The sequence below is a fragment of the Kogia breviceps genome, chromosome 2, assembly GCF_026419965.1.
Source record: "Kogia breviceps isolate mKogBre1 chromosome 2, mKogBre1 haplotype 1, whole genome shotgun sequence".
NCBI lineage: Eukaryota > Metazoa > Chordata > Mammalia > Artiodactyla > Physeteridae > Kogia > Kogia breviceps.
The window spans coordinates 87,995,534-88,020,098 of NC_081311.1; the positions used below are offsets into that span (position 1 = coordinate 87,995,534).

Genomic DNA, 24,565 nt, shown 5'->3' on the forward strand with positions numbered 1-24,565 from the left:
TTTGCCTAAGCGAGTTGCACAGCAGAACTCAGAGACCTCATTGCTGTTTCTCACCGCTGTTTCTCGTGGCCTGGGTAGAGAGTAGGAAATACCTGTGTCTTCTGTACTTATCCATCTTGGCTCCTGATGCAGTTCTTCCAGGACCTGCAGTAGAGACACCTTCAAATACAAAAACTGTTCAGACTCAACTTTCTTGGAGATCCTCAATGTATCCATGAGAGAAGGAGACTTTTATACCAGACGTGTCAGTAGGAAAATGACCCGGAGCCACTCTGTTAGGTAAGAACCGAGATCATCTAGACCTTAGAGCCAAGAGGGGTGTTGAAGAGCCTGAATAAATTGCAATGCATGTACGATGTTCCTTCTCTTAAAGGGACACATACACTCTTGGTCTCAACATCTTTCTAAGGGATGACAACATTAATCAAAATCTACAAGTTACAAAATGACTGCATAATATTTATTGTACGTTAAAAATATACCTACACATTATAGACTTATATATTTGTATACGAATGCATTACATCTTATACATATGTAAATTTCTGCTCATACTTTTTTATATTTTAAACTTCGAAAACTTTCTTTAAATATTCTAGGCTTCTGTTTTTGATCAGTTTGGCATTACAGATCATCCACGTGGGAAACAGTAAGAACCATTTTGTTTATAGTCTCAGTTTTTGTTGCATATTTGTTCCTCAATCATTATCAGTCTCATATTTTCAATTAACTTTTTAAGGCTATCAAAGAGAGAAATATAAAGGTAGTAGAGAAGGAATCAACAGTGCTACAGCTCAGAAGCTCCAGCAGAAGACACTCGATTGGCCCTTGAATAATTTTAGGGAGGAGAACGACAGCGCGGAGGGCTGGAGGCCGCAGGGTTCACTGCCCTACTCGTGGACTTTCCGAGAGCGTAAGTCGCGATGCTGCCCACAAAGTTCATCTCGGTCAGTGAACTCTGAGTTTATAAAACATTGTACCATCTTCAAATCATGATACCTTATAAAGTAAAAAATATTTCCTAGTGAGGTGCTCTTTTACTCTGAAGAATGTTTTACTATTTTATTGGTAAAACGTTGCGTTCGCTTTTAAACGGGTATTTTTCTGCGGGTCCAGAGCACTGTGATTTAAATGTATTTAAAGCAACTATCCCAACTCAGGATAATAGCGGACCTTTGCTAGTCTTATTGCAGACTCAGGCTCCAGACCCCTGGTCCCCAGGGGGTCCGCAGTGGAGGCGGGGGGTGGATGGGCAGTGGTGGAATTAAAAAATTTTTTTTGCCGTCTTCACACCCGTGGGTGGTCCCCGCCCGCCCAAGAGGCCTGTCTTTAATCACCATCTTGGGAAGTCACAGCCTAACTTTAACATGTGAAAGGAAGAAAGAACACCCTACTTGTAGGGGGCAGGGTTTCCCGTCTGTCTTCGGGCTCCGGCTCCTTCCTGACCCGCCGGCACCCTAGGTAGTTCGTGTTTTAATCCTTAAGTTAACAAGCGGGGTTTACCTGAGCAAACACTCTTAGCAGGGAGCCAATTTTATTGCCTCCCGGCGAAGATCTTGCTCGGCCCTCCTCGGGCTTCTCAGATACAGAGGGCCGCGCGCGGAGCTGACGCCCAGACCTCCCCCACAGGTGCGCCCCCGCGGCCGCGCTGCTGCCGGAACGGCGGCACCTGCGTGCTGGGCAGCTTCTGCGTATGCCCTGCTCACTTCACCGGCCGCTACTGCGAGCACGACCAGAGGCACAGGTAGGCGGAGGGCTGAGCGGGTTGCGGGCGGGGTGGGGCGGGGCGGGGCGGCGGGGGCGCAGCGGGCGGCGGGGCCGGTCGGGGCGGGACCGGGGGCGCACGCGCCCACCGCACTGACGCCGGGCCTGCGCCTCCGCAGCGAATGCGGCGCGCTGGGGCACGGAGCCTGGACCTTCCGCGGCTGCCGCCTCTGCAGGTGTGTCTTTGCGGCCCTGCACTGCCTCCCGCTCCAGACACCTGGCCGCTGTGGTAAGAAGACCCGCGTACTGTGCGTACAACCCACACGGGTGCAGCTCATTCTTCCTACCCAGCGATCCATAGCGATCTCCCTGTGCCAGACGATCCAGGCGTGGGCAACCTGGGTCGATTCATGACTCGGGAAAGTCGTCGTGAATCACGCAGTGTATTATCATTACTGTCATTTAAAATTTTATTCCTAAGCGTCCCATATCCCTATTGCCGAGTGTATACGTGATGTCCAAACAGTGTCCTTAAGTGTCCTTTACAGAGAGCAGAATTCGGGGAGCGTGCAAGCTGGTAAGCAGAGCCGCACCTGGCAGACAGGTATTTCTCTACACTAAGCCAACACCACCTTCTCACCTGTGAAATGCAGAGGGCACGCTGGAGCAGGACGGGAGCAGTCCTGCATGGCCAGGTGCTGCCTGGCCATTCAAGACCAACCCGTCATTGCTTCCAGGGAAGCAAGGCTCCTGGTAACCACAGCTCAGACCTGCCACATAAAAGCCAGTGGGGTGTGGAGAACACACAGGGTGAACACGCATTTATGAAGATTCTGAGCAGTTCCCAACTCAATGCAAATGTTTTGCTTGTAAAAAACTAAGTAAGGAATGTGAACTTCCGAGGTCAGAAAACAAAACAAAATGCTCTACTGCTAAGCCATCGTCTTGGGCAGAGACCAGGGACACAAGTAAAGAAGCAACTGCATTTCCATCGCCCTCTCCCCTTTTCAGTAAGCTCTGGCTGAGACAGCAGTGAGGGGCTCAGTTAATGCAAGCACAGCCCTTCAGCCCTCTTTGTAGCCCTGGGTGTGCTCCATGTGAAGCCCTTAGACCCACTCTCCCGTTCCTCCCTGCACTGCAGTCAACCGTGGGCAAATCCCACTATCTAAGGGCACGCGTAGTGGTAGCACAAACCTTCATCCCCGCTTCACACCCCCTTGTCCACTGTCAGGACTGCAGTAGAGGGGCAGCACTCTTGGTGGTGGAGCCCTCTTGGTGGGGTTCCCTGGGTGGGGCCCCTAGTGGAGGAACACATTTAATGAATGCTCAGCCTCCCTCCTCTGCAACCTGGATTAGCAGTCTAGTGACACTCTTAGTGAAGGTGCAGCCCTTCAACCCCACGTCTGCTCCCCCTCTCAGCCAGCTCCGCATGGTAAACGCAGTGTCTGTGGGGGGGAGTGTGGTTATAGTACTATAGCCTTTCCCTCCCTCCCTCTCCTACTGGGCTCTCTGTTTGCTGGGCCTGTGCCCCTGATTCACTAGCTGCTCTTTCAGTGCCCCAGACAATGGAGAACAAAATTATGGAATAAGCATCAGAATTGCAGATGGTGCCTATGTAGTCCTACAGGTGAAGTCATTTCCCACTTGTCATTGGTGCTCCCAGCAGTGATGTGGGGAAAGGGCTAGCTGTGATCGTTTCCAGTCTTCTAAGCAAGGCCAGTTTGGGTTCAGAAGCAACAGAGCAGGAACTGGGTTCTAGGATGTCTGCTCACATCCTGGGAAACATCCAAGACTGGGACTGCTGTCTGCCAAGGACAGTGACAGCGACTCTGAAAATGTGGCTTCTGCTGTTCAAGGTTGAACAAAATAGTGCAGTCATCTTTCAGAGTAATTTGTCAGCTGCAGAAAGGGCAGTTACCTTTTGTACTCTTTGACCCATTGATTCTGCTTCAGGGCAGGTGACTGTGGTGGTGGCTGTGCTGACAGTTTTTATGATGACATGAGGATGACGATGATAATGGTAGCAGCTGCGCTGATAGATGGTTATGATGATGTGAGAATGGCATTCATCATGATGGTAACTGTCTTTATTAGCTCTCAGTATATTTCCCAGACTTTATACACTTAATCCCATTAAATTCTCATAACAAGCCTATGAAATAGGTATTATCCCTTTTATATTTGAGGAAACTGAAGCTTAGAGTGGTTAACTCCTATAGTTTGTCTTTTTTTTTCTTAAGAGATAATCACAGAGGTTAGTTGTTAATTTAGAAACAATATGGTATTTTACAATAATATTTAAATTATTTTAAAATATGAATTAACATACCATGGCATATTGATATAAACATTGACATAATGATAATTAATGTGTAATTAATATTAATCTGTGAATAAAATTGCTACCATTCACAGAGTACATAAGCACATCCCTAAACTATGTCAAACACATTTTTAAAAAATTGAGATATAATTGCCATATAACGTTATATTAGTTTCAGGTATACAACACAGTGATTTGATATTTGTATACATTGAGAACTGATAATCACAGCAAATCTAGTTAACCTCCATCACCACACATAGTAATAATTATTTTTCTTGTGATGAGAACTTTTAAGGTCTACTCTCTTAGTAACTTTCAAATATGCAATACAGTGTTATTAACTATAGTCACCATGTCATACATTACATCCCCATGACTTATTTATTTTATAACTGAAGGTTTGTACCTTTTGACCCCCTTCACCCATTCACTCCCCCCCACACCTTTGGCAATCACCAATCTGAGTTTGGTTTCTTTCTTTTCTTTTCTTTCTTTCTTTCTTTTTTTTTTTTTAAGATTTTACAAGAAAGTGAAATCAGAGGTATTTGTCTTTTTTTGTCTGACTTATTTTGCTTAGCATAATGCCTTCAAGGTCCATCTATATTGTTGCAAATGGCAAGATTTCCTTTTTTTTAATGGCTGGATAATATTCTGTTTTATGTACACATATGTATATAGCTCACATTTTCTTTATCTATTCATTCATTAATGGACACTACGGTGCTTCCATATCTTTTGTTCCATAGCTATTGTAAATAATGTGCAATGAACACAGAGATGCAGATCTCTTCTAAAGTTAGTGTTTTCATTTCCTTTGCACAGATACCCAGAAACGGAATTGCTGGATCATATGGTAGTTCTATTTTTAATTTTTTGAGGAACTTCCGTACTGTTTTCCATAGTGGCTGCACCTATTTACATTCCCACCGAAAGTGCACAAGTGTTTGGGGTCTGATTCTTAACCACTTTACCATTCCAGACACTTCCTATAATTATCAGTATAAATTAAAGACAATATTGTTTTGGAGTGTATTTTTTCTACACTAAAATTTTATTATGGATATAACCAGAACTTTTATTGGCAAAATCACATTTTTTATTGAATTTTCTCTGAGCCACTGAGTAGATTTGCCCTAAATATATCTTTTTTTTAATTGAATGAAAGATTCTTTAAATTCTATAGTGCTTTACAATTTTCAGAAGTTTCACACACGATTTCATATAATCCCATAATAACCCTTTTATTTTCCCTACACCTATATTGCCCCTCCCCCCTTTCTTCTCCCCTCTGGTAATCACTAGTTTGTTCTCTATATCTGTGAGTCTGCTTCTTTTTTGTTTTATTCAGTAGTTTGTTGTGTTTTTTAGATTCTGCATATAAATGATACCATACAGTATTTGTCTTTCTCTAGCTGACATTTCACTAGGCATAATACCCTCCAAGTCCATTCATGTTGCTGAAATGGCAAAATTTCATTCTTTTTAAGGCTGAGTAGTATTCCTGTGTGTGTGTGTATGTGTGTGTATCACATCTTCTTTATCCATTCATCTGTTGGTGGACACTTAGGTTGCTTCCATGCTTTGGCAATTGTAAATAATGCTGCTATGAACATTGGAGTGCATGTATCTTTTTGAATTTCTGTTTTTGTTTTTTTTCGGATGTACACCCAGGAGTGGAAATGCTGGGTCATATGGTAATTCTAGTTTTAGTTTTTTGAAAAACCTCCATACTGTTTTTGACATTGGCTACACCAATTTATATTCCCACCAACAGTGTACGAAGGTTCCCTTTTCTCCACATTCTCAACATTTGTTCTTTGTGTTCTTTTTGATGATACCCATTCTGATAGTTGTGAGATGTGTCATTGACACAATGTGTCAATGACACAATGTTGTCATTGTGGTTTGGATTTGCGTTTCCCTGATGATTGGTGATGTTGACCAATTTTTCATGTGCCTGTTGGCCATCTGCATTTCCTCTTTGGAAAATTGTCTACTCAGTTCTTCTGCCCATTTTTTAAAATCTGTTTTTTTATTTTGTTTTGTTTTTATGTTGAGTTGTATGAGCTGTATTTTGTTTTTGTCTTTTTTTTTTGCAGTACGTGGGCCTTTCACTGTTGTGGCCTCTCCCGTTGCGGAGCACAGGCTCCGGACGCACAGGCTCAGTGGCCATGGCTCACGGGCCTAGCTGCTCCGCGGCATGTGGGATCTTCCCGGACCGAGGCACGAACCCGTGTCCCCTGCATCAGCAGGCGGACTCTCAACCATTGCACCACCAGGGAAGCCCTATGAGCTGTTTATATATGCTGGATATTAACTCCTTATAGCTCATATCATTTGCAAATATTTTCTCCCATTCAGTAGTTGCCTTTTTGTCAGTGGTTTTCTTTTCTGTGCAAAAGCTTTTAAGTTTAACTAGGTCCCATTTGTTTGCTTTTGCTTCCTTTGCTTTAGGAGACAAATCCAAAAGAATACTGCTGTGATTTATGTCAAAGAGTGTTCTGCCTGTGTTTTCCTCTAGGAGTTTTAATTGTATCCATGCTTACGATGTAGGTCTTTAATCCATTTTGAGTTTATTTTTGTGTTTGGTGTTGGGGAGTGTTCTAATTTTATTCTTTTACATGTAGCTGTCCAATTTTCCTAGCACCACTTATTGAAGAGACTGTCTTTTCTCCAATGTATAATCTTGTCTCCTTTGTCATAGATTAATTGACCATAAATGTGTTGGTTTATTTCTGGGCTTTTTAAGAATATTTTGATAGTGTTATTTAGAATATTGAAAATTTGACCATGTTGTAAATCCAACAGCAGAATAATAGGTAAGTAAATGTTTTAACTCCTTTAATGGAAGATTATGATGACTTTGAAGAGTATGTGGAAGATAGAATGGAAAACTGTATTTACAATTTATTTCTAATGTGAAAGGACACATATGGATGGGGGATCACAAATAGATAACAACATGCTGCAGAATTGTGGTCCTCTGGCTCCTCCAGGGACCCAAAGGCCAAAGGATCTTCAAGGGCTCTCCCTGCTCTGATACTCTATGGGTCCAAGTTTGACAGGCTTTCATAGTCCCAATATAATATCTTTTCAAGGGCAGGATAACCTGCCCTGTGAGAGTGCAGGGCAGGATAGAATTTATGCAAAATAATCTTGTTTGTTGGTGTGAGCTATTTTGTAATTTTTTCTGTTCCATGACCTACAATAATGCTTTGTGCATAATATTTCTAAATAAATATTGAATGGATGACCTTTGACCTTTTAGTTCCAAATATAGTACCAAAGAAGAAACACCATATAAGCTATTACCTACTATTATATTACATTAAAACAATCAATTTTCAGTGCTCTAAATACAGTATGCTTAAGACAGGTAACTATCATTCTACCATTTTCTTCATTTACATTTGTTAATTTTGCATTTAAAGAGGCAATATGGCATATAAAAAAAGCATGGGAAATCCCCAAAATACTTGTTCAAACCCCCCAAAATACTTGTTGTAATGTTCATGATCTTTATGAAAGGTTAAATAACTGTGCTTCAGTCTCCACAGCAGCAATATTTACCCCGTTGGTTTGTTAAGATGAAAAGGCCCTATACCTGTTTCATATTATACATAAAGTAAAATATTGTTACTTTATTATCATCACCATCAACTGTATTCACGTCAATACAATGAGGTTAGAAAAAATGACTTCATAATCTAGCACTTATATTCAAATTTACTGAAATGTGGTTTTTAGGTTGTGAACAATACCCACTATACCATTAATTGATGAGCACTGTTATAATTAGAGTTAAAAAAAAAATCAAGAAGAATGACAACCTTGGAGCTAGCAGTCCTTGAATCAGCCCAAGATGTCATTTTACCAAGAGGGTGATTCTTCCTACACATAGCCCAAAGAATTAAGTATTTCTTTGGTATCAAGAACCATTATGTTCTAAAATTTAGAGTCTAAATAATGACACAGTGAAGTAGCAAATTCGAATGTCTTCAGAGATAAACAGGTCCTACAAATGTCAGATTGGGGTCAGGTCAAGCCTCACCTTCAAACCCAATTTTAAAAAAATACAGTTCTGGCACAAAACAGTCAGCCAACCAACCAACAAGCAAACGAACAGAGCCAGCCTGTGGGCCTGTTGGAAGGATGGCCCTCCTAGGTCCTGGCCCCAGCTGGCTCTCAGCAGTGGGTGTGCTGCCCAGGAGAGAGCAGGCCCTTTGTCAGATCCCTCTGGGACATTCTCCCATGATAGGTGCCGTTTCAGTGGGGGAGCTTCTCTGGGTATCATCACAGAGAGGAAACCATCTGGCTTGCCAGGGGCATTCAGGGGTATCTTCAAATTGGAAAGTGTGGGGAATGCTGGCTCTGGACCTCATATTGAAACAAGATATTATCCTCACCCAGGTGGTCTCCATTTAAACCCCCACTCGGTGGTGGTGACACAATGACCCGTGCTGAGCATTCACAAATTTGATTTCACTTGTATCTTCCTTCACATATGTGCCTAAGACTGACATAATGATAAAAATCTCTGCTATGTCTGCGTAAGTCTAAAAAGAGACCTTTTGATAAGTCTATAATTAAAATCCCAGGTTATAGTAAATCATCCATCGGTAGCAGAGTTTCCTTTTTGGTATGACATAAAATAATGACAGGCCATAGAACCATTGATTTCATAGATAATAATAAACAGTAAATATTAATAAACAGTAAATATTAATAAAGCTTATTTTAATTTTTTCCTATCAGTATATAGTGGAAGTTCTAATATTTTCTCGCTAAGCTCAATGGGTGACCTTGGGCCCCCTGGGAGGGACACTGCATGGTGCTCACAGCCCCAGTTTGGGGACCCCTGCTTGAGGGACGGACTCCGTCCAACCATATTCACAAAGCTGACTATAACAGTGGCCTTTGAGTTCATATACAAGAAAAGACTGCCAACAGGGCCTGAATCCTTCTCTCTGTGGGCAGCCTGTTCCTTCCCACCAGGGGAAGATCAGTGAAGCTCAGTACAGGCTGACCCCTTCTTTACCTGTAGCTGATTCTCACGCTGGGACCACCCATTGTATTATCAGCTTTTCTGGAACCTCCTCTGAGCCCACATGCTAAGGTTCCTGTTTTGTGGGGTTCTAGTACGCTGGAACAACCCTCTCCCATGTGGGGTGGGGTGGGGAGTGGTGCCCAGGTCTGGAGCGGGCCTGACCTCGGTCTTGTGGTGAACGTGGCCCCCTGGAGTCACCTACGGACGGATGCAGGGCAGGTTCCTGCTGCGGTGCCTCGTCTTCATCATACTCATTCGTTTCCAACGGTTCATGCTCACCACAGGTTTTGACGATCAGGAGGCACTTTCTGGAGGAATCCCAGAGGACAGCGCTTGGCCGGGCTGTCGGGGGAAGAGAAGGCTGGCCTCTGCCAATCAGCCCTGGGGAAAAGGTCCCTTTAAGTTGGCCCTTTCCTCATGGGCGTGCTTCCCTGCCTAGCTGACTCCACGTCCAGCCCAGACTTGCTTGTGAGAATGCTTAGTGGAGTTGGTGCCCCTGCCTGCGGCCATGCCTGTGCGGCTTGTCAGCTTCACAGGGTAGCCACTCACCACCGGCGACTTTAGCCGAGACCCTTGCCGGGTCTCACTACCCCAGAGATTCCCACTCAACACCTTTGGGCTGGGGTCCTAGCTATATAGAAAGCCAGACGCACAGCGCCTTGGGGCGCAGAGTGAGACCTTTGGTAGAGGACCCTCATTGCCCCAGCAGGGTGGTGCGCACTCCGGGTGGGGCGTCGTCCCCAGAGCTCTCTGCAGCTGCGCCTTGTAACTTCCTCTGTGCGGATATCCGACGTTGCTGTCGGGATGGGTGCGGTCCTCTTCTTCCATAAGTGGTCCCTAGTCAGAGAAATAGAGTCAGGACTAGTGGGGGGGAAAGTTGGACCTTCTTTGCAACAGATGGGTGCAAGCTATTTTATGTTATTTTATTTTAAATCAGATCCACTTACCTGGATTGCCAAATGACGGGTGTGGAACTCTGAACGATCACCTTGGCCAGCTCATGTGCCAGATGAGAAGGGCTCAAGGGCTGTTTCTCTGTGAGCCTTAAAAACAGCAAACTGATTCTCCTTCAGCTCTCCAAGTTATTACACAAAAATCCCTGTTTCCAGCCGCAGCGCGAGGAAGGCACAAGCTAAAGGGAAGCACGTCTTCCTGGAGCTGCGCTGCGCTCCGCTCCCCCCAGGGGGCTTCCTGCCGCGCTCCGCGCTGCCCTCCTCGTGGCCGGGAAGCCGCGGCTCAGGCTCCGCGGCTGGTGCAGAGCCCGCCGGGCAAGGCCTGGAGAGGAGGCCCCGCGAGAAAAGGGCTTTACCGGAGCAGGTGCAGACATCTCTGCTTCACTCTCTTAAAGCAAGCCTGCCACAGCATGTCTCATACACTCTCGGGATTTTTTTCCAGACCTGAAAGACTTTCTCGCCTCACACTCTAATGGACCAAGAACGCGGCTCACGGGGAATGTTCTCCTCTTCCTGCCCTGCTTCCTCCTGAATTCCGTGTTCAGCGAAGGGGGAGGCCGCTGACGGGACCGCGCCCGGCCTCGCAGCGTGGCCGAGCGAGGCGGCGCTGCGTGGGGAAGCCGGGCTTGCTTGTCCTGTTGTATTGTCTATGTTGTAGGTGATAGATTGGTTTCATTTCTTATCAAGTGGAGCGTTAGATGCATATTTGTATTGTTTAATAAACATTTGCATGAAAGAGCCTTTTTGCTTTGCTGGGTACACGATTTAGAAGCGCAGGAGTAGACGCTAGAGGTTGGGGCCCATTCAGCCCGAATCTCTGATGATTTCAGAGTAGACCAAACATGTGGCCCCTCCCAGATAACAGCTCCCCGTTGAGCACGCCTTGAGCCCCACACATAGCTGCTGCAACACTTCACATCAGTTATTTGTTCATTCAGTCTCCCCACTAGTTTCTAAGTCCTGGGGGGCGGGGACGGTGCCACATGTATGTCCCCAGCACTGCTATGCTGTGAGTCTGCCAAGAAGATGCCTAAAAATGCTCTATAGACAGAGAAAGGAAGGCAAAAAGGGGGAGGGAGCCAGGGCTGGAGGCAAGCGGCTGGGCTGGGCACCCCATCTCCTTTTCTCCAGCTTCCTCTACTAATGGCTCAGTTGTGACACCCTTTGCGGGACAATTAACACTTCTTGGGATTATCACCAACATCTCTGTAAAAAGGAGCCCTTAAAATAAAGTGGACCAAGGAGCCTGTCTTCTCGCCAATAACACAGTACTTGGGAGTCTGGCGTTTCTCAGCTGGATCTGTCAAATATATTAGCTCTCTATTCATTAAACACAGCCCTGTTTGGACAGATACCACTACTAGAAATCGGAGTGAAAAGAAGAAGAATATTGTAAATTATTCAGGCAAACTAATCAATAAGAATAAAATCTGAGAGAGACAAGGAGTCAGATAGACAACACAGCCTGAATTAAATTAATTGGTCAAAATATTGATATTTTATAAACCTTATAGAATTTCCTTTAAAATATTCAAAGCTGAATTCAATGGGAAGGCCATCACGGGATTTATTGTGCATGTGATATAAAGCTACATATACTGGAGTGCTATTGTGGGCAGAAAAGGGTCTTTCAGTCAACATTGAAACCTCCCTGCCTGGCCAGGGTGGTCCCAGTGCACAACACATACAGGCGAATAGAGAGTTCTCAGCGTAAGCACTGAAATGGGAAGTCTGCTGAACTAAATGGGGTGCTACTTTACAGCTCTACAGAATGAACGTGAGCGCGCGCGCGCACACACACACACACACACACACACACACACACACACACACACACACACACCCCAATGCTGCAAAATCTTCTGAAGCCCACCATAAGCTGGGGTTGGTGGCTCCGCCCTTCAAGCTTGAGTGGGAGAGAGAAGTGAAAAAATGCAAAGGTCAGTGGCTACAGAAGTCCCCCAGGATGCTGGGGCGCACAGGAGCCAGGCAGGCTGAGAAAGGCCCCCTGCACATAAAGCTGCACACTTTAGAATGTTCACTCTGAATGCACTCGAATAGGTGATATTTCCATTGAGTTTTTCAGCTTTTTAAACCCACTTTAGTGGGTTTATGTAATACAGTTATTTTTAAAATCTATATTGTAAATTAGTTTATTGGCATTTTCAAACTTTTCCACCATTGGCTATGAAAATATGAATTTGATGTAATATTCAAATAAGAGTTAAAGAAAAGGAAGGTAGAATTCAGTAAAGGGTTGACTGGGACTCTGGTTCAGGAGAAAATAATTATTAAATTTTGAAACATAAATATTTCTAGGTAATAATGACTTCTGATAGCAAAGTTGTCTTTACATGGTTTCAAGTACATTCTGAGCAGTACCATCTGTGGCAGCTTAATTTTATTGAAACAAACAAGTGATGAACTTTGCAAATTTAGCCTAAGAACCTGATGAATATGTTTATGTGTACAATGTTTACAAAATGCGCATCTTCTACACTTTTATACCAATATGAAGTGTGCTAAAAAAAATAGGCAGACAAAAGGATACATTGTCGCATTTTCAATAGCTCCACTTCAGGAAAACCAAGGCATGTTCATTTTTAGTATGAATATCCAGGATATAAACACTCATTTACATTTTAACTAGAAAATTAGGAACCAGGATTATGGATTCTCCTAATAGAATAATACGATTTTAAGCAAAAAAAAACCAGATTAACCATTTTCTCTATCCATTTATCCATCCACCTAACTAACTAACCAGTTGAGAAACCGTGACCTACCTAGCTCTGAAAAGATCAGAAATTGTGAAAAGTGAGCTGCCAGCTTTTTCTGTAGTGCATGGAGAATTTGAGGGTAAAAGGTATTTTCCCTGTAAATGGCACCCCATTTGTTCAGAGAGATCATTAAAAAGTAGAAACTTCCCTGGAGACAAAAGACGATCCTGGGCTCCTGGTTGGAAGCTTCACATAAATGTGTCATGTATCTTATCTGTCTCCTGCTGTTGAGGAAAGTAGATAGAGACAGTCTTCCTGGGCCATTATCTCAGAGCTGCCCTCCCCCCCAGAGAAGAGCTTTGTCACACCCTGGTTTGGATCACTCTGACAGAGAGCAAGGAGTCCCTCCTTTGGAGAAAGCCATAACAAGCTCTCTCCAATTCTGGATTGTCTATAGAAGCCACTCTTTCTTTTCCAGCTTTTGTTCTCACTCGGTCTACCCTGGCATATCCTAGAAAACTAGGATCTGCCACCACGTGGCCATATGTGTTCTCGCTAAGGGACCCACATAGGGACACTGAGAGAAGGAACAGGGACGGCCACAAGGATTTATACTAGTCACATGATTTCAATTCCCTGACTGTTCAGACATTTCAACCCATCTCTGTGTTAGAGTTTACTTCAGAGCCAAAGCAAATGCCTTTTGCTGGGGAGGAGCCCTCTTGCACCTGTCGGCCACAGCACACTTGCCCCCCATCTAGCCTGGAAGCAACTGACTTTTCTTGGCTGGGAGCATTGAAAAGCAGCCTCTGAATGCATTTCCAATTTCTACTGTCTGCAAAAGCCACTCTGGCACATGTAGCTTTATGTCACACAGGCAGTAGGTCCTGTGACAGACCTTTCTATTAAATTCAGCTTTAAATAGCTAAAATTGAGCTGTGTAAGCTTTATAGGCACAGCCTTTTCTCATTTCACCTGGACTGTCTGCTACTGGGAGAGGAAAATGAGGGGCTTTGTTTCTTCCAGTTAGAACTGTTGGGCACTCTGCTGATTTCCTGACCAGCAACTGGACCCCTGCGGGACCCCAACTAGACACAATGAAAGTCTGTAGCCACAGAGATGGCTGAGTCTCCAGCAGTTGGACCCTGCCAAGCTGAGCGAGGGGGCTGTGCTTCAAATGTCTGCAGCACTTCCAGTGGGGTTGATACAATGACGTGCAAGTAAACGTTTAATATCCAGCTCTCCAGAAAAAAATTATATATACATCAGTTTACTATAAGTAATGTGGTCTACTATACATAAAGCATATACAGCACAGAATGTGCAAATAATAATAGGATGTATAATGCTCTATGTTGTAAATTCCATGTAGCAATAAGCTTTTGTTGATTTTTACCAAAATCTACATCTGTACCCAACCTATGGTTGTGATTCCACCATGATTTGACAAATGGTGCTGCATCCTGCCAACAGAAATAATCAATCAACAATCTATAATAGGAATAGAAGAGAGTTTTATTTGAGCCAAACTGAAGACTATAGCCCGGGAGACAGCCTGTTGGATACCTCTGAGGAACTGCTCCAGAGAAGCATGGTTTTCAGCACAGTTTTATATCTTTTCAGAACAAAGAACATCAAACAAGTCAGTGATAGATTCCTTCAAGGTTTAAAAAAAAAAAAAAAAGAAAGAGAAACAACAGCTCAGCATGTACACAGCGAGTCAGCATGGCCTTGGCCCCTGGGAAGGGAGCCTTATCAAAGGAGTACCGGCATTGGCATCAAGGGAGGCATTTAATCTTTATTTTTTTAATTTATTTATTTTATACTTTATTTTTTCTTCCACTTTTATTGAGATAAAATTGACATACAGCACTGTATACGTTTCAGGAGTGCAGCATAATGATCTGATTTATATACATCATGAAGTGATTATCACAATAAGTTTAATGAACATCAACTCATATAGATGCAAAATGAAATAAAAATTCTTTTTCTTGTGGAGAACTCTTAGGATTCACTCTCTTAACAACTTTAATATATAAAATACAGCAGCATGAATTATATTTATCGTGTTGTACATGACATCCCTAGTACTTATTTATCTTATACCTGGAAGTTTGTGCCTTTTGACTGCCTTCATCCAATTGCCCCTTCCTCCGAGCTCTGCCTCTGGGAGCCACAAATCTGATCTCTTTTTATATGAGTGACTTTGTTTGTTTCTTTGTTTTTCTTTTTTAAAATTTATTTTCTTTTTGGCTGCGTTGGGTCTTTGTTGCTGTGCGCAGGCTTTCTCTAGTTGCGGCGAGCAGAGGCTACGCTTCATTGTGGTTCATGGGCTTCTCATTGCGGTGGCTTCTCTTGAGGAGTACGGGCTCTAGGTGCATGGACTTCAGTAGTTGTGGCTTGCGGGCTCTAGAGCGCAGGCTCAGTAGTTGGGGCACACGGGCTTAGTTGCGCATGGACTTCAGTAGTTGTGGCTTGCGGGCTCTAGAGCGCAGGCTCAGTAGTTGGGGCACACGGGCTTAGTTGCTCCGCGGCATGTGGGATCATCCCCGACCAGAGACTGAACCCGGGTCCCCTGCATTGGCAGGCAGATTCTTAACCACTGAGCACCAGGGCAGTCCCGTTTGTTTTTCAAGTGTAATTGATCTACAACATTACGTTAGTTCCTGCTACACAACATAATGATCTGATATTTGTAACACTCCACATTGATCACCAAGGTAAGTCTGGTTACAATATGTCACCATAAAAAGATATTACATAGTTATTGATTGTATTCCCCACAATGTACATTTCATACCCATGACTCATTTACTTTGCAACTGGACGTTTGTACTTCTTTTCTTTCTGTCTTTTTTTTTTTATAAATTTAATTTTTTATTTTTATTTTTGACTGTTAGGTCTTTTTTTTTAAACATTTTTACTGGAATATAATTGCTTTATAATGGTGTGTTAGTTTCTGCTGTATAACAAAGTGAATCAGCTATACATATACATATATCCCCATATCTCCTCCCTCTTGCGTCTCCCTCCTATCCTCCCTATCCCACCCCTCTAGGTGGTCACAAACCACAGAGCTGATCTCCCTGTGCTATGCAGCTGCTTCCTACTAGCTGTCTATTTTACATTTGGTAGCATATATAAGTCCATGACACTCTCTCCCTTCATCCCAGCTTACCCATCCCCCCTCCCTATGTCCTCAAGTTCATTCTCTACATCTGCATCTTTATTCCTGTCCTTGCCCCTAGGTTCTTCATAACCACTTTTTTTTTTTTTTTTTTTTTTAGATTCCATATATAGGTGTTAGCATATGGTATTTGGTTTTCTCTTTCTGACTTACTTCACTCTGTATGACAGACTCTAGGTCCATCCACCTCACTACAAATAACCCAGTTTCGTTTCTTTTTATGGCTGAGTAATATTCCATTGTATATATGTGCCACATCTTTATCCATTCATCTGTCAATGGACACTTAGGTTGCTTCCATGTCCTGGGTATTGTAAATAGAGCTGTAATGAACATTGCAGTACATGACTCTTTTTGAATTATGGTTTTCTCAGAGTATATGCCCGGTAGTGGGATTGCTGGGTCATATGATAGTTCTATTTGTAGTTTTTTAAGGAACCTCCATACTGTTCTCCATAGTGGCTATACCAGTTTACATTCCCAGCAACAGTGCAAGAGGATTCCCTTTTCTCCACACCCTCTCCAGCATTTATTGTTTGTAGATTTTTTGATGATGGCCATTCTCACTGGTGTGAGGTAATACCTCACTGTAGTTATGATTTGCATTTCTCTAACGATTAGTGATGTTGAGCATTCTTTCATGTGTTTGTTGACAATCTGTATATCTTCTTTGGAGAAATGGCTATTTAAGTCTTCTACCCATTTTTGGATTGGGTTGTTTATTTTTTGATATTGAGCTGAATGAGCTGCTTGTAAATTTTGGAGATTAATCCTTTGTCAGTCACTTCATTTGCAACTATTTTCTCCCATTCTGAGGGCTGTCTTTTGGTCTTGTTTATGGTTTCCTTTGCTGTGCAAAAGAGTTTAAGTTTCATTAACTCCAATTTGTTTATTTTTTGTTTTCATTTCCATTTCTCTAGGAGGTGGGTCAAAAAGGATCTTGCTGTGATTTATATCATAGAGTGTTCTGCCTATGTTTTCCTCTAAGAGTTTGATAGTGTCTGGCCTTACATTTAGGCCTTTAATCCATTTTTAATTTATTTTTGTGTATGGTGTTAGGGAGTGTTCTAATTTCATTCTTTTACATGTAGCTGTCCAGTTTTCCCAGCACCACTATTGAAGAGGCTGTTTTTTCTCCATTGTATATTCTTGCCTCCTTTATCAAAAATAAGGTGACCATATATGTGGGGGTTTACCTCTCACCTTTCTATCCTGTTCCATTGATCTATACTTCTGTTTGTATGCCAGTACCATACTCTCTTGATTACTGTAGGTTTGTAATATAGTCTGAAGTCCAGGATCCTGATTCATTCAGCTCCATTTTTCTTTCCCAAGATTGCTTTGGCTATTCAGGGTCTTTTGTGTTTCCATACAAATTGTGAAATTTTTTATTCTACTTCTGTGAAAAATGCCATCGTTAGGGATGGCACTGAATCTGTAGATTGCTTTGGGTAGTATAGTCATTTTCACAATGTTGATTCTTACAATCCAAGAACATGGTATATCTCTCCATCTGTTTGTATCATCTTTAATTTCTTTCATTAATGTCTTATAGTTTTCTGCATACAGCTCTTTTGTCTCCATAGGTAGGTTTATTCCTAGGTATTTTATTCTTTCTGTTGCAACAGTAAATGGGAGTGTTTCCTTAATTTCTCTTTCAGATTTTTCATCATTAGTGTATAGGAATGCCAGAGATTTCTGTGCATTAATTTTGTATCCTGTTCCTTTACAAAATTCATTGATTACCTCTAGTAGTTTTTTGTTAGTGTCTTTAGGATTCTCTATGTGTAGTATCATGTCATCTGCAAACAGTGACAACTTTACTTCTTCTTTTCCGATTTGGATTCCTTTTATTTCTTTTTCTTCTCTGATTGCTGTGACTAAAACTTCCAAAACTAGGTTGAATAATAGTGGTGAGAGTGGGCAACCTTGTCTTGTTCCTGATCTTAGTGGAAATGGTTTCAGTTTTTCACCATTGAGAATGATGTTGGCTGTGGGTTTGTCATATATGGCTTTTATTATGTTGAGGTAAGTTCCCTCTATGACTACTCTCTGCAGAGTTTTTATCATAAATGGGAGTTGAATTTTGTCAAAAGCTTTCTCTGCATCAATTGAGATGATCATATGGTATTTCTCCTTCAAATTGTTATTATGGTGTATCACGTTGATTGATTTGTGTATATTGAAGAATCCTTGCATTCCTGGAATAAACCCCACTTGATCATGGTGTATGATCCTTTTAATGTGCTGTTGGATTCTGTTTGCTAGTATTTTGTTGAGGATTTTTGCATCTGTGTTCGTCAGTGATATTGGCCTGTAGTTTTCTTTCTTTGTGACATCTTTGTCTGGTTTTGGTATCAGGGTGATGGTGGCCTCTTAGAATGAGTTTGGGAGTGTTCCTCCCTCTGCTATATTTTGGAAGAATGAGTTTGGGAGTGTTCCTCCCTCTGCTATATTTTGGAACAGTTTGAGAAGGGTGGGTGTTAGCTCTTTTCTAAATGTTTGATAAAATTTGCCTGTGAAGCAGTGTGGTCCTGGGCTTTTGTTTGTTGGAAGATTTTTAATCACAGTCTCAATTTCAGTGCTTGTGATTGGTCTGTTTATATTTTCTATTTCTTCCTGGTTCAGTCTCGGAAGGTTGTGCTTTTCTACGAATTTGTCCATTTCTTCCAGGTTGTCCATTTTATTGCCATAGAGCTGCCTGTAGTAATTTCTCATGATCCTTTGTATTTCTGCAGTGTCAGTTGTTACTTCTCCCTTTTCACTTCTAATTCTATTGATTTGAGTCGTCTCCCTTTTTTTCTTGATGACTCTGGCTAATGGCTTATCAATTTTGTTTATCTTCTCAAGAACCAGCTTTTAGCTTTACTGATCTTTGCTATTGTTTCCTTCATTTCTTTTTCATTTATTTCTGATCTGATATTTATGATTGCTTTCCTTCTGCTAACTTTGGGTTTTCTTTGTTCTTCTTTCTCTGATTGCTTTAGGTGTAAGGTTCGATTGTTTATTTGAGATGTTTCTTTTTTCTTGAGGTAGGATTGTATTGCTATAAACTTCCCTTCTAGAACAGCTTTTGTTGCATTCCATAGGTTTTGGGTTATTGTGTTTTCATTGTCATTTGTTTCTAGGTATTTTTTTATTTCCTCTTTGATTTCTTCAGTGATCTCTTGGTTATTTAGTAGTGTATTGTTTAGCCTCCATGTGTTTGTATTTCTTGCAAGTTTTTCCTGTAATTGATATCTAGTCTCATAGCGTTGTGGTCAGAAAAGATACTTGATACGATTTCAATTTTCTTACATTTACCAAGCCTTGAATTGTGACCCAAGATATGATCCATCCTGGAAAATGTTCCATGAACACTTGAGAAGAAAGTGTATTCTGTTGTTTTTGGATGGAATGTCCTATAAATATAAATTAATTCCATCTTGTTTAATGTATCATTTAAAGCTGTGTTTTCTTATTTATTTTCATTTTGGACGATCTGTCCATTGGTGAAAGTGGGGTGTTAAAGTCCCCTACTATGATTGTGTTACTGTCAATTTCCCATTTTATGGCTGTTAGCATTTGCCTTATGTATTGAGGTGCTCCTATGTTGGGTGCATAAATATTTACAATTGTTATATCTTCTCCTTGGATTGATCTGTTGATCATTATATAGTGTCCTTCTTTGTCTCTTATAATAGTCTTTATTTTAAAGTCTATTTTGTCTGATATGAGAATTGCTCCTCCAGCTTTCTTTTGATTTCCTTTTGCATGGAATATGTTTTTGCATTCCCTCACTTTCAGTCTGTATGTGTCCCTAGGTCTGAAGTGGGTCTCTTATAGATAGCATATATACGGGTCTTGATTTTGTATCCATTCCGCCAGTCTATGTCTTTTGGTGGGAGCATTTAATCTATTTTCATTAAGGTAATTATCGATATGTATGTTCCTATTACCATTTTCTCAGTTGTTTTGGGTTTGTTTTTGTACGTCTTTTCCTTCTCTTGTGTTTCCTTCCTAGAGAAGTTCCTTTAGAACTTCCTTCCCATAGATGGGACCTCCAAAGACACGCATTTAATTTTTAGGCCTGTTTTTCCTATTATGAGATATGAGTTTTTTCACTGATGGAGATGATGCTTATCTGAAAAGAAATTGTGAAAAGTGTTGTAGTATAGAGATGTGGCTTAAGCTTTTAAGTTTTCTTCAAGGTTTTTCCCCTAAGCTTCATACTTCAGATGGCCTACTTACATCATACTAGTATATAATGTGAGGCTAACAACTTACTAAATACCTGCAAGCCAGATCAGTGTCTCTTTCCTCTATATTTCCATGGAAATCAAGGGACCCATAGCTACTGCAGGTTAGGCTGGGTGGTGTGAGATTGGGGGAAGTGTGGTAAGACAAATTTTGGTATCAGTAAAACGTTTACATATTAAAATATTTAGTTCCAACATTCAATTCTATTTAGGCAAACCCTTAGTTAGGCTTTTCCTGGTTCCGAGCCTATGTAACTTATTTTCTCTCCCTAGTTCCAGCCATTTAACTTTAGCTTGCAGGCTCAACATCATCTTAACCTCTAAAAGAATCTTACATGTAGGACGAAGAAACTAAAGATCTCTATTTCAACACTTAGGAACATCAGGCCCTACCCTGACCTAACCCTTTATTCTTATAGTTAGGGTATTGTCTTGTCCTGTATACCCACTTCCTGCATTTTGAACCCATCATGTTAACTGAGACAAGTCTTGGTGTAACATACCCAGTTCATCTACCCCTGAGGTGCTCCTTAATTCTTCCCATTCTCACATTTTGATTTAATTAAATACTGGAATCCCTAAAAACCCTTGCATGGTACCTGAGGCCCTATCAGATACTGGTAGATTTTGTTAGTGTCAAATACTTAGCTGTCTGATTCTCCAAATATCCCTTGCTCCTATATTTTCCATACCAGCATACTACATACCCCTTAAGGCATTGTTTTATCTCATGTTGGACCCACTCCCATCCAGAGGCCTAATCTTTCATAGTTCCCATACTTTCTGGAAACCCTGTTATGGCCAGCTCTGGATTTTTTTGTGTTCCCACCCAAAGCCTGTATCTCTTAGCAAGCTGGAACTATAAGACCAACATAGATTTTCTAGTTTCTGATAGATTTATGTCATAATTTGTATATTGTCATGTCTATAGATATTTGTATCATTTGTACTTTTTGGCCATTACATGCCTATTGGATATTTTTCATAAATTGCAGAAGAATATTTTATGACTTAGCACCGAATTGAATGTGCCTAATTGTAAGTTTGTAAACTATGTTGTGCTAACTTGTATGTTTTCTTTATCCAAATAGTAATTTACTACTATTGTCCCATTTTTAATTATGTGGAAGTTTTCAGAATTGTAAATAAATGCTTGTGGATTGAAACTTCGTTAGACTATGACTGTCCCAGATACGTTAAAGCTAGTGATCTTTTTACTCATTCATTCATTCAATAATTCTGACCTTCCTGACTCAGCTTACCTAGCTCAAATGGTTGTGAAGATTACTAATAGTGTATGTAAGATACTTTCAGAAATTAGAAACTAAAAAGTAAAACTAACAAAAAACATTTGTTATTATAAATAACAATGGAATTTAGTATGCTATTATACCTTCAGACCTACTGTAGGCCATGCTGTTCTTTGCTGTTCCACTTGTGGCAGGATTCATAGTTTTTCTAACAGGTACAGATCCCTATGCCTGATACTGTGAGGAAATGTTTTATACTTGAGCTCCACTCTTATCTCTCTCAGGCATTTTTTGGTATTGTCTAAAATGTAAATACATACTGTCAACCTCCAGCAGGATACCAGGGATATAATAGAAACCCAATAAATGTTTCACTGTGAGTGGAGTATAAGTTGATAGATTATTTTTGAAGGTTGATTAGGCAGATTAGATTGATTGAAAATCTTTCAATATCTTAAGTTTGCATCTCTTTCATTCCAGAAATTCTATGTCTAGAAATTTATATATAGCTATATACATGAATAAAATGGTTCACATTGCAGCCTGTCTGTAACAGAGGACAAAAACAAACAAAAAACCCCCAAACTGAAAACAACTACAAGTCCATCAATATTGGACTGGTCATGTAAATCATGTAATGTTACGCAGCTATTAAAGAGAATAGAATGGATGTACGCAAAAATTGACTGGGAAAAATCACTATCCAAGACAGATTGTAGACTATGTATAGTATGCAGCTCTGATACAGGATATCGATTACGTACAAATACTTACATACAAGATACAATAAGTGTGAATGTAAGCACTTGGGAAATATCTGAAAGAACCACACAAGAAACTGGGAGAGTGGGACAACTTTCCATGTCCCCTATGATTGTAATTCTGAAGGGTACACACACGAACTAATGGACCTCTGCTCCCAGCCTCCGGCTAAGGAGGGAATTGCAGGTAACAGAGTCCTCTCTACTAATCAAGCGTCTGAGTCGGCCGGCGTGATGACGTCATCTAGACGGGCGGCGGCGCATGCGCAGTAGAAGGAGGTTCGTGAGCTGCGTGGACTTGTGCCTAGGCTCCTGTGATTCCGATCCTTGTGCTGGCACCGGGGTCGCCGGGTTGGCGACTTTAGCACTTTTGGCGTTGGATGGGCGGCATTTTGGAGGTCACATGAGCCAGTGGCATCATGCCCACGGGCGCTGGGGTCAGGGTCGCGCGGCTTTTCCGGACGTTTGTCGGCCAAGAGGAAGGGCGGAAAGCACATCGCAGAAAGGTAATACGCCTTGGCCCCCTGGGCGTTGCGGGTGGAGCTCAGAGCCCCTGGGCCTGGGCTTCGTCTCTTGTGCTGTCTCCTGTCACCGTTGCCCCCGCACGCTGGCCTGTCCGCGCTGTGCTTGGGGGTATTGGTCGTCTCGCGGCTCAGTTCACAGTAGCTGAAAGGGACAGTGTGTGATGTTCTGATTTCTCCCCATCGTTTTAACAGGGAGGCTCTGGCCATTGCTCCTCGGGTAAAATGCAGAGGGACTGCTTTTTAAGATGGGACTGTCAGTGTTGAGGACACTCCTTAATTACCGAAATGGGATCCCCGTCAATTCCTCAAGCTGTGTTGTTTTGGCACAGAAAATGTGAGTAATAGGAACTGGAACTAAGTTTGAGTGAAAAAACGCACCCGTACCGCCGAATTTACCATCGAAACAGTTGATTTGTGTTGTCTCTAGGAATTATAAAGGGCGTACTGTTGCTTCCTAACCGGTGTCATTTGAGAGATCTACCTCTGTACGTTCAAATGATTAATTTTGAGACTTTGCTCATATGTGCAGTGAACCCTTTAATTCCCTAAGACCTTCCTTTCCTCCATCTCATACCCCATTAAGCCCGCTTCAGTTTATCTCCTGAATTTCTTTTGAATCTGTCAACTCTTCCTCGACATCCTAATACTGAACTTGTCTGTCTGTTGCAGTTAGGTCCTAACTAGTGTCCATATATCTTGTTTCCTTCCAATCCATTCTTCACACAAGAAACCTTAAAAGCAAGTTGGAATATTGCTCATAAACATCGCTCAAAAACATTGTTTTGAGAATAGAAAACAAACTTGGCCTTTAAGACTCTGCATGGTCTCTAGCCCCATCTTGTCCCACTTTTGCCCTCACTTTCTATGCTTCGATACACTGAATTAACCTCAGTTCTAACTCATCTTACAGAAGTCAGTTCAGATATTATTTTTCACTGTGATTCCTAGCATTAAGGAATTTTATTATCAGGTTCTGTATGAGGACTGAAAATAAACTGTGAAGTGGAAGAATTGAGTTTAAACTATTTCAGTCAACACGCATGTATTCATGATACGTTAGTAGTCAACACCGGGCTAGGTTTTATCAGGGATACAGAAGTTCTGGCCATCTCTGGTTTTGGATATCCCTTATTTGTTGAGACCTTTGCATTGTTTTGTTGCCTTTCATCTGTTTTCAGGATGGGAAAACAGGAGCAAGCGAAGTATAGGTTATTACTAGGTGGGGTTGAATAAGTGGAACAGCAGCAAAATGCAAAGCAGAAAGAAGAGGGACCTGCTATAGAGGGATATGATTTCCATTTTCAAGGCGCATCCGTCCTATGCAGGGAGACAGCCTAACATAAAATTTGCCTGTCAAAAAATATATTAATAGGTGGAAAGACTATCTCCCAGTTGGACAGCGGATGCCTGGGACTCGTTTCATTGCTTTCAAAGTTCCTTTAAAAAAGGTAAGCAAAAGTTAATACCGTATGCTTCCAGAAATCTGAATTCACCATATAGAGCCCTGGCTCTCAACCCTGTCGTACTCCATTTTCCCTGTTTATAGCAAATACTTTTCAATACCTCCTTTACTATCCAGAAATGGAATTCATAGATAAATACAACCTATTTTTGTACTTAATTTGAAAAAACACCAATGGAATGCTCTAACTATAAATAAAGAATAAAGTAATTTATAAGAAAGTAATATGTATCTCAGTATGTAAATGTTTGGGGATGACTATACTAGAAATAAAGAAATAGTCAGTTACTTGTACCATGAATGCAATAAACTATGGACTTTGATAATGATGTGTCAGTGTTGGTTCATGAATTCTCACAAATGAAGCACACTGGTATGGCATGTTGATAA

At 41.6% G+C, this 24,565-nt stretch overlaps 1 protein-coding gene and 1 long non-coding RNA gene across 2 annotated transcripts in view; both read left to right on the plus strand.

The window, feature by feature from the left end:
* Positions 1-256: 256 nt before the first annotated feature.
* LOC131750360 (cryptic family protein 1B-like) lies at positions 257-10,766 on the plus strand. Its single transcript, XM_059052846.2, has 6 exons — positions 257-279; positions 600-649; positions 740-913; positions 1,630-1,744; positions 1,884-1,993; positions 10,473-10,766. The coding sequence occupies exons 1-6, from the start codon at positions 257-259 to the stop codon at positions 10,592-10,594; spliced, it is 594 nt and encodes a 197-aa protein (XP_058908829.1). The 3' UTR covers positions 10,595-10,766.
* An 11,665-nt stretch (positions 10,767-22,431) lies between these two features.
* The window catches only part of LOC131750211 (uncharacterized), a 30,244-nt gene continuing 28,110 nt past the window's right edge, over positions 22,432-24,565 (plus strand). Inside the window, exons 1-2 of the long non-coding RNA XR_010839063.1 lie at positions 22,432-22,695; positions 22,906-23,047. This is a non-coding gene — a long non-coding RNA (uncharacterized lncRNA). The remainder of the gene's footprint in view (positions 22,696-22,905; positions 23,048-24,565) is intronic.

Excerpts from the sequence above, each read along its gene's own strand:
- LOC131750360 (XM_059052846.2), top strand. The coding sequence starts at position 257 with ATGACCCGGAGCCACTCTGTTAG. Across the intron at positions 280-599 it reads ACCCGGAGCCACTCTGTTAG|GCTTCTGTTTTTGATCAGTT; the intron begins GTAAGAACCGAG and ends TAAATATTCTAG. Across the intron at positions 650-739 it reads GATCATCCACGTGGGAAACA|GCTATCAAAGAGAGAAATAT; the intron begins GTAAGAACCATT and ends TAACTTTTTAAG.